General features: G+C 37.8%; 1 protein-coding gene across 1 annotated transcript in view; it reads left to right on the top strand.

Moving 5' to 3' along the window:
• Positions 1 to 10640, top strand: part of vav2 (vav 2 guanine nucleotide exchange factor) — a gene marked incomplete in the record, with an annotated part of 232681 nt that overhangs the window by 72035 nt on the left and 150006 nt on the right. The window contains 1 exon segment of the mRNA XM_036214407.1: positions 2129 to 2245. Coding sequence (XP_036070300.1) covers positions 2129 to 2245 — 117 coding nt within the window.

The following is a 10640-nucleotide window of genomic DNA, read 5'->3' on the forward strand; positions in this document are numbered from 1 at the left end:
AAGCGTTTTGCTCCGTGTAGACTTTTTCCATCAATTCTCTTTTGTGTGCGTTCAGCCTGGCAGGCCAACAGCTCCCACACAGAGAGATCTGGAGGGGCAGATCTGAGCTGCATCTGAATTTGCATGCTTGCTAATATGTGTTTCACACACTGAAAGATGGGAGAGAGGCGAGGCGGTTTTGATTAATATTTCAATAGCTCCGTTATGGGCCTTCTCCCTCAAGGTTTATCTGGGTGATGGCATATTTAAGGGACTGAGACCATCAATATTCGTGGCATAGGGGTTTCACAAAGGTTTCTTATTGGATGCTACACCCCTGTAGGCTTCTTGGTATATAGCATGATAAAGGGTTGGCAATAATGCATGTATTCTTATTTTTAAAGACCAACTTGAATGAATATTGTGATTTTGGTGTCATTTTTCTCTTGATTGACAACATATACAGTTGCAGGAGAAAATATGTGAACCCTTTGGAATTACATATGCATTAACTGGACACACAATCGTGTTCAATAAAATATAATTTGGTGTGATTTAAGCAGAAAATGTTTTTCTCCATTGTTGTGATTTAAATTGAGTTAATAAAAACACATCATGTGTCCACTTCATACAGATATTGAGGTACTCCCAAAGGATTCACATACTTTCTCTTGCAACTGTATAAAGCTCAAAATTGCATTTTTTTTCAATTATGAATCAGGTGCTGATGAAAAAAATATTTTAAAAAGAGCACTTTTGTGACAGAAAAAAAGCTGGGCACAACAATATTAATAATAGAAAATAATAATAAAAATAGTTTAAAAAATACAATAAAAAAAGCTGGGGGGCTGTAAGCCAGTGGGAGAGAGTGGCAATGTCCGAATTCCTTCAGTAGTGCTGTCCGAATCTACAATTCCAAAATCCAGTGCGCTAGAAATTTTGCCAGAAGTCTTTGTGAAAAACCAGTGTGCATCAATGCTCACTAGATTAGCGAATGTGGACCACAATGCATTGCATTTGAACAATTTTTGCAAAAAAAAAGTTTTTAAATGTAATTTTTTAATACACCGTCCACATTTTCATCATCAGAACACAATGGACTCGTAAATAGACGAGTATTGATTAGATTTTCAATTTGTGAAATCGGTGACGTCATAGACACGTCGTTTAAAAAAAAAAAAAAAAAAAGTAGTGAGCATGATGACCTAATTGCTTTAAAATTTCAGGGCACTAAATAGTCCTGGACTATATTGTTTTTAGTAGTTAGGGATTGGGACATAGCCAGTGTGAACAAAGAGATTTTGGCTAAAAACAACTTAATCAAAAATAATTAAAAAAGAACAACCCACTGAGAATGATTTGAAAATACATCAAAAGATGATCGGAGTGGAACTTTAAAGCCATCAGGGAGTCTTGTCCCTTCTTTTACTGATTATCTTTCTGGTTTAAATAGCTAATAAATGAAATCTGTCAAAGTTGTGATGAATATCCTGTGAGCTAATAAGTAAAGAAATGTAAAGATCTAATAACTGACTGGCAGCTCTGCTCCTTAGCACCTGTTCACCTGCTTTGTTTTCCCATGTTCTTCTTCCTGAATATTTCACCATGAATACAAAACCTTTTTAATGATTCACAAGCTTTCCGTTTATGGTACAACATGAGTGCATTTCTGTGGCCGTGGTTTGACAGGTTTATGTCATGCAGTTTGAGATCAAAGTCTCCGGCCGACAGGAGGCCACCTGTACCCTCCGGAAAGGCATTTTTTCCCAGCAGGCTTGTGTAAGGACGGCCTGCTTGCTGGAAGAGGGACTATTTGGCTCTCCTTATCTGGATCATGGAGACGGACCATCATGCTCATCCCATTTCACCTTCTGGTGCTGCATAATAATCCACCCAGCAGAAAGAAATGAACTGGAACGTAATGCCATCATCAACCAGGAAATTAAATATTTACATAAACGCGGTGGCAATGATGCAGAATATTAAACACATTTGCAGTGACTAATATTCGACTGGTTTAATCCGGCGGTCATGGGGCTGTTATGAAACATTGTAGCTGTCCATTGTGGCTTGAAGGAATCTAATCATCGTTTTGGCGGTTTAAACATTCGTTTAATTGTCGTTTTCCCCTTTCTTCTTGTCCTTGCAGTTTCTGTGTCTGAAAAACATCCGGACCTTTCTGAAGGTGTGTCACGATAAGTTTGGCCTAAGGAACAGTGAATTATTCGATCCTTTTGACCTATTTGATGTCAGAGACTTTGGGAAGGTAAGTTAAATTTGCAAAAGCTCCATTATGCTAATAATGTACTGGCTACTCAAGGGAAAAAAAACATGTTGACATGTTTAGAAGTTGACAGCTCCATTGTTTTGTGGAAAATTTGATGTTTCCTTGAAAGCTTACATTGCTTTCGTGCTCAGCTGTTTTGTCTCCATTATGATGCTAAAAGTCATGCACGTGTGAGTGCATTTGTACTTCTCAGCACGGCTGTGTGCTCATATGACTTCAAGTGTAGCTCAAGTCTAATTTAGTCAGTTACACTAACTGGCATCTATCTTAGTGCAGCGAGCTCAGATGAGCATTTGGTGTGACCCCCGAGGGTCAGAAATCTCATCTCATGTCACTGAACGGGTTAAAGGCTTCCGCCAATGAAAATCAGGTTATTAACCTTTTTCACATGTCCATATGGTGTTTTTCCTCTTTTGCTGGGGGAAAAAAAAAACACATGAGAAAAATAAGCAGTTAAATGAGCGCTTCAGCTGGCTGCACACTCCTATTGACAGTTTGTTGATTTCCTGACTTTTAGTTTAAATTTCTGGCTTGAACAGTGAAACACTGCAGCTTTCAAAGATGATCAGTTTCATGGTAGATGAATATTGGAATGAACTGGACAAAATTAGATTATAAAAATCATAATTAGTTTAACCTTTATATAGCTCATGTGACCTTGCTTTAATGTAACAACACAACCTTGGTTATGAATTGATGTACAAGTAAGTTGAATGTGGACCTTTGTGCCACCATGAACAAATACATTTAGAAAAGATGTTTTTGAGTTTTGGAGATCTTAAAAAATATAGTAGCACAGCCGTGAATCTAAGGTCTTATCAATTCTGGGGTGCACTTTTCCAGGAAAACTTTTACCTCCAAAACTAAGAATGATGGTGTTTACCAGGGATGCCACAATAAAACTGAACCAAATGTTACACCATTAGATTGAATTATGGGAAAAGTGAATTGTTGCATCTGCACTGCATACGGATATTTGACTGTTGGATATTCAAAGTGTCAAACACGTAATCCATCCTTCCACAAAACTTATTTCTTTAATCCATTATTTAAACTATTTTTCTGCACAAACCAAAACTGGTGTTAAACAACTGGGACACTTGTGTGCAAAATGAACAATGGACAATATTGTGCAATATTCATATATTTCTCCTCTCTTAAAATCTTTTTTTTCTAACATAGTTTTGTATTTTTATTTACGATTTTTGTTCAAGTAGATTTCTGTAATAAACCTGACTCGATAGCTGCCAAAGAAAAATTCCAACGTACATGTTTCTTAACCTTTAACATGTACAAAAAGCAATAAACTCTCAAACTTAAATTTAAGCTTAAACTTAAACATATGTTCTATTGAAATTAGGAAAGGTTTATTATTTATTCTTTTGCTACATTGCACCAGGCTTAGTATAAGCCATCTGAAATCATATTTTTTAAACATGTTTTTTTTTACTTATTTGTTATTTTGTCAAATATTGTTGTTTTAATCATATTGTGGGAATAGTCAATTGTAGAAATATTGTAAATTTATGTTGAAATTGTCAAGCAAATGACATTTCAGAGAGATTTATTATTTATTATTTTACTACATTACACCAGGCTTAGTAGAAGCCAACTTTGTACTTATTAGCGAGTTAAAAACATATTTTTCTCACAATTTTTTAATTTTGTTTTATTTGTACTGCACACATCAAATATTGAACTGAGACAAAACTTTGTCCCAGAAATTGAGGTTTTACCCAAATTATGGTGAAAGTAAATTGTGGCATCCTTAGTGTCTGCTACCTTGAATGAATCTTTCTCGGGCAGTTTTGTCCTATCAGCTGGACTGCTCTACAAAACTCCACACCCAGAGAATGCCTCAGGACAGTCCCTGCTGCTTGACTGTGGAGGGAGAAGCACATCTGCCTATTTTTCTCCAGCCTACTGTCTGTTTGATCCAGATCCGGATAAGTGGTGGAAAATGGATGGATGGTTGGAAATGGGTCATTGGTTTAACCTCAGGTTTGTGATTGCACATGCGGGATGTGTCTTTAATCCATTCCGCTCTGATGGAGCCTCTGAACAGCATAATCAGTACACACACCGTGACTCAGTCTGGAACAGGTCGAATAGGGCAAGGAGATACTAAATGTGAATAAAACAATATATTTTGTCTTAAACACCTTTAAAGAGGCAATGAAGAAGGGCAACAGGATCGTTGTGTAATATTCTCACTGCTTCAGCTCAAATCAAAGATTTTGCCTAATTAATATGTCGTAAAATAGCATGTTAACCTCTTTCTTCTCATATACGTCTTTAACCAGAAGCAGCAGGACGATGACATAAATTTAATGATGATGGCTGATGCCATTTGGAACGTTAATAATGTGCCACATGAGCTGATTGAGCATGTTGTGTGTGAATTAAAGTGTGGAGATTATTATGTAGAGGTGGAATTGGAATAAATCCTATAATATACAGTGAGATCAGCTCCATTTGTAGAAAGCTTGTGTGTCATCAAACACATGTACTCTTCCTAGCATGAAGTGAGAAGAAAGGCATGAAAGACAGAGGAGAAAATGAAAAGAAAAAGGAGACAAGGACTCACTTGGCAGTTTGTAGATAAACCACAAGACGATGTCTGTAAGTCAATGAGTTTGCAGTGAACGGTATTAAAATCCATCAGCAGTCAGAATCAATCACACAGACCCTCCATATGTCAATTTAGAAATTGCTTTTGTATAGTCTCAGCCGTGACGGGCTTGTCTCGCTATTGATTTTCCATTACAGCCAAACATCACATTAGAATATATCGAAGAGAATAGATCCTACTAAAGAAGCATACATTTAAATAGTAAACATGCTTTTTAAAAACAGCAGAAAGGGGAGTATTTTATTCTTGAATATTTGGTTCTTATATTTGTTTTAATTTTTTCAGTGGCTTCAACCACTTTCTTTTTGCGTGACACAATGAAAGTTTTTTTTTTTGTAATCACTTGTTTTTTTTTTTTTGTTTGTTTTTTGTTTTTGATGGTCACATCACATGGAAGGAAAAGCAGTTTTTTATTTAAAAATTAAAAAAATTAACTAATTGATCGGAAACCTAAAAAAAATAATCACGATCAATCGCAATTATTATGTACTGTTTTGTTTACAGTATTTTGCAATCACTTATTATCTGCAAATAGTCATTAAATGAATTCACACACAAAACTACATTTACAATGTTTTTATTTTTTTTTTTGAGCTGTCGATTGATTAAAACAGTTATTCAGATTACACACACTTCTATGAAAAATTGAAACATTTTACGATGAGTCTCTTTTCTCTATGCCTTGTCGCTCGCAGCATGCCTGTAGAAAAAATGTGTCTTAATATTTTCGCTCTACAAGCTCATCGAGCAGTCTATGACATTATATGACATTATTATTTCGTGGGGGGCACCTGCAAGGTCTGTACAGATTTGCCCATTTCACAGTTCCGGATATCTCATATTCACCCATCAGAGCAGTTTTGACTAAGGCTATAAAACAGGGGTGGGCAAACTACAGCCCTGGGGCCATATGTGGCCCGTTAAACTTTTTATTTTGGCCCGCCAAACTGGAATTAATGATATTGATAATGCTTTACTGGTTTATTTTTCCTGCTTTTTCTGCTTTCAAGTTGGAAGGCCATTAAAAAAAATCATTCAATTTTTGCATTTTTCCCTGTTGAACATTAACCCATGGTTGAATTGTCAGTAAAATTACAACAAAAGTCACAGTTTTTAAATAAAAATTCCAAACTTTCTCTTTTAAAATATTTATACTTGCATTTTCCATCAAAATTAAAGTATGTTTCTGCCCATTTTCCATTTTATTTCTGTCTCTTAGGAAGTGAATTATCAAAATACTCCATGCATCTGTTCCTTGTCTGGCCCTTCTTTCAAATTTTGGAGCCTTTTGAGGCCCTTAAGTCAAAAAGTTTGCTTAACTCTGCTTTAAAACAAATGAGTAACAATTTGTTGTGAACTTGACATTAGATGAAGTCAAAGTTAAGATTAAAGATTTGAATGCTCTTGAGTTCAGTGTACGTTTTAGTCTCAGAAAGATTCTCTGTTTTGTCATTTCTGTCTCTAAATGTTTGACCTTTTTGCTCAAACGTGAGCAGAAAACATGGATGTTGTAAGTAAGAAATATTACTGACTTCTATCAAAGCACTGTTGCCCGTGGTAAAAATAATATTTTCAAGAATGCAGTTTGATCTGTTAAAGTCAGTGTTAGTTTAGAAACAAAAACTGAGGTAGAAAAGATACCTATAAAAGTAATTTTTTTCGTACCGTTTTTCAATCTGATACCTGCTGTGGTATAAGCATTAAACCACACGCTCTGACTATTTATACCACCACAGTGGCTCCCAAAGAAACCACAGTTCAGTTCCTCTGACTCCAAATGATGCTTTTCTCCAGGTCAGAGGGAATACCGAGTCCAGGGCCAATGGCAATAAAAACTACGCATGGAGAACCTCTCTTCACACATTTCATTGATACTCACACTGAAACAGATGGAGTGCATAACCTACTAGATGTCCTCTACTGATTTTTACGACTTAAATCATCTCTTCTAGGAGCACTCAATTCTATGAGCTCTATTTTCTCCAGCCCCCTTTATAGCTTTCTTCTGCAGATGTAAACTCTTTGGTTTCATGCACCTACCTCCGCACCTCTCTTCTCTGCACCCAAACCCATCCCCCATCATTAGAAATTCATTATGACATCATTAAACCGATGAAATACAGCTTATTACAGTAGACCCCAGAGAAGGCTTTTCATTTAAACACCTCCTTCTCTCCAAACCCAACCGCCTTGTTTCCTTTCTCCCAACCTGTTTTAATTAGCCTCCAAAGGAACATTGCTGTCATTTAAATGAACATGGCAATCAGTTTATTTGGCTGTTGCCATGATTAGCATAATTAGCCTGCACCTGTTAGCCATCTATCAACAGTTTGGTAATTTTCTGTGTGCGGCTGCATAGCAGCAAAGGAAGGAAGCTCTCCGACAGATTTGTCGTCTTCATTAAAGTGAATCGCATCATTTATTTGTAACGCATACAGAGCGGCTGGCACCGGTTTCAGCGTTTTCTGAACTGTTTTGTGAAGTGATGATCATTGACTTGATAGGACAGTGATTGGTGCTTCCGTCCCAGGCCTTTTTTATTACATCTTGAACAGCTGCCATGTTGCTAAAGTAAGTCAGGTGACACTGAACGAGTTTGGCAGCAACCTCATACCAATTATTACTGCCTCTCGGAACATGCAGTGTTAGATTATACTTCCCCAAGACTGACTTTATCCCAAGAATTTGGATATCCAATAAACAAAAACACAGATCCTGACAGGTGGAGAATAGTTACAGAGTCTCTTTTCAAACACACCAATCATCTAGTTCAATTTGTACCAGCCTTTTCATCTTCATTTCCTTTTCACTTCCCCCATCCATCTCTCCTCCCCTTTCCACTTGTTCATCTCAGACCACTCACCATGCCAGCGTGTTGTGATAAGACTCAGCTAGAGGCAGGCGAGCCACTATTGTGTTGAGACGTCGCGATTGCCGTCTGACGGCAGTGTTTGATTACCCTCCTGAAATCTGTGCAGGCTGAACTCTGCTCCTTTCATTTCCTCTCTGCGCTCTGTGGCCAAAAATAGCTGCTCTCTCTTAGCATCCACACCCAGTGCTTCAAACATCTGGAACATGCCTCGGTTGTCACCAGCACGCCTGTTTGAACAAGGCTTTAACCTCACTCACACACCCTCGGCACGCCCGTTTGTTCATTTGTTTTTACACCTTTAAACATGAGATTTGCTTTGATTTGCACATAAAAGTCACTGAAATGGGCCTTTTAGCTGCCTTGTTGGACTGCAACCCATCCATTGTTGTCAGACAACTTTAAAATTAGTTGTAGACTATAGGACCAATAGTAAATCCAAACATAAACACTTCAGGTAATCTACCCAATACAAATTTTTTACTGCATACAAGCAGATACATTACAGATCAGCCACAATGCAGATTGCATGAGTGAAAGTCTGATCTCTTCTTGAAGAACAGACTACTTTAAAATGCATGCAGCCACTTCCTGAGTAAACATTCACGTCACGTCAGTTCTTATATTGATCCCCATGATCGGAGTGAAAGGCAGTGATCCATACCTGCCACACTGGAGCTGGACAGAGTGCTGTAAGTGATGGAGCAAGGTTCAGGGGTCAAGCAGCCCGGGCAACACGTTGAGACGGAAGTGTCCCGTTCCATCAGGGATCACGTCCTCATTGGTAATTCTTATCGTCTAGACCTGAGTTTTTATTTCTTAAGGAACAGTTCCTGTTTTAGAAGACACTTCACAGTTTACGTGAAAATGTTGTAAAAAATAAAAAAACAAACAAAAAAAGCAGACATCTTAAATGTGGTATAATCTACATGTATTTTGGACTACCATTCTGATTGGATGCAAAGATTCTATCATCATAGCAAAAATGATATACATGAATGCACTGCTAAATTTAAAGTTTGGTATAAGTATCAAATTTTTGTTGATGCTAAAAAAGACTCAGTTGAGGGTGTTAATTGCAATCATTCAACGTTGTGTTTTTCCTTCACATTTTGCATCAGAATAAGCTCCAGGTGACTCTTAAAGGAGTTCCTGGATCTCTGGGTTGACCTGGGACCACTTAAACATGTCACATAGGTGGATTTAGAGGTAGATTGTTTATAAAAGCCTGTGCCTCCACAACCTGGAACAGGACAATGACTTTAGAAAAACAAGAAATGATAAAATATTGATCAAATCATCTTGTGTGGTTTTATCCAAAGAGAAAATACTTCACCGTCCCTCAGAAAGGATTTACCTCCACTCACCGAGGACACTTCTTTGTGCCTCTGCAAATAGTTTTGTCGCTATTTTATCCTCTCCCTGTGCCCTCCTCCTTTACTTAACTGTCCATCAGGACCTCCCAGCTGCAAGTTTTTACATAAAGCTTCTGAGACACTATCAATAATTCATCCCCAAATGCCACAGTGCTGATAATATTTCTCTTGACATGAATTATAAATCGGAATTTCCTCCCCCTTCCTGCGTTTAGGTCTCCCTTCATGTCACCCCACCTCGCTCCTGCCTTGAACCCTTTTATTTTGCTGTTCTATGCAGTGATACCCTCAAAAACAGGTAGTTGCTGTGCTGTTCATCAGGGATCTGAAGGCCTGTGAAGTAGGAATTAGTCTTTGTCCACACTGACCTACATTTGACTTTTTTCTTCTTTAATACTTTTGGTATTCTAGATCTATCATGGAAACTCTCTCTTACCAATTTTTAGTGGTAATATATGAGATGAGAATACGATGTAAACTTTATAGCTTCTGTTTGACTAAGATTTTACCCTATTTCATTTAGTATAAGGTATCTTAGAACCAGGAGTCTTCTGCCATTTGCTTTAGGAGAGCTCTGCTATGTGACTCTACTTCTTTTCACCAACTCAGACTTGTACAATGTGGCAGCATGAGTCTCGCCCTTCATCTTTTCATTGATTGTGATCAGAATGCCAAAACACTTTAACTCCTCACTTAGAGAAGTGACTCAATACCAACTGGGAACAGGTCAATTCACCTTTTTAGGCTGTAAACCATGACCTCAGGCTTGGAGTACTGATTATCATCCACCATTGATTGTGTTTGAGAACTGAACTGAGTGACCCCTCCCCACTGGTGTTCCAAACAGGAGGTATCTGCTGGTTCCAAAAAGCCAAAATCCCATAGACTTCTATAGAGAAATAAACAGTTTTCTATGTGACAGAATATCCATACCTGCTCTGATACTTTTAATCTGACACATATTTTTTTCTTTATAATCCTAACTTTTTTTTCCGTAAAATATTATTTTTTCTGAAGTGCAAGTTATTCAAGTTATAAACGGACCAATCAGATGCCATAAAATAAAGTAATAGGTCTCACGTCGAACGTTTGAAACGCTTGATAGACCTACACATTCTCCCTCCCAACTTGTCATATATGGGCGTATAGTTCAAGTTCCCTTCGTGTTGCTTTTTGACATTTTGGGTGAACTTGTCATTTTTTGATGTGCTGGCTGTTTGTTTCGTAACATGCTGGCTTCTCCAATTAAAGGGTCCCCAACCCTCGGGACGTGGTACCGGGGGGTACTGGTCCATGTTTAGGCTTCTGGGGACAAATTGGGGACACCCAAAAACACCAAAAAGTGATGCGGAAGGGGCCTGAACCATATGCCCATATATGTCAAGTTGGGAGTGAAAATGTGTTGGACAGATTCTCCTGTGCCCACTTTCAAGTGGTAAGGGTACAACTTCCAACAAGCTCACTCCTAAATGGTGAGAGTGGTTGCCATAGAAATGT

The sequence above is a fragment of the Oryzias melastigma genome, linkage group LG12 (assembly GCF_002922805.2).
Source record: "Oryzias melastigma strain HK-1 linkage group LG12, ASM292280v2, whole genome shotgun sequence".
NCBI lineage: Eukaryota > Metazoa > Chordata > Actinopteri > Beloniformes > Adrianichthyidae > Oryzias > Oryzias melastigma.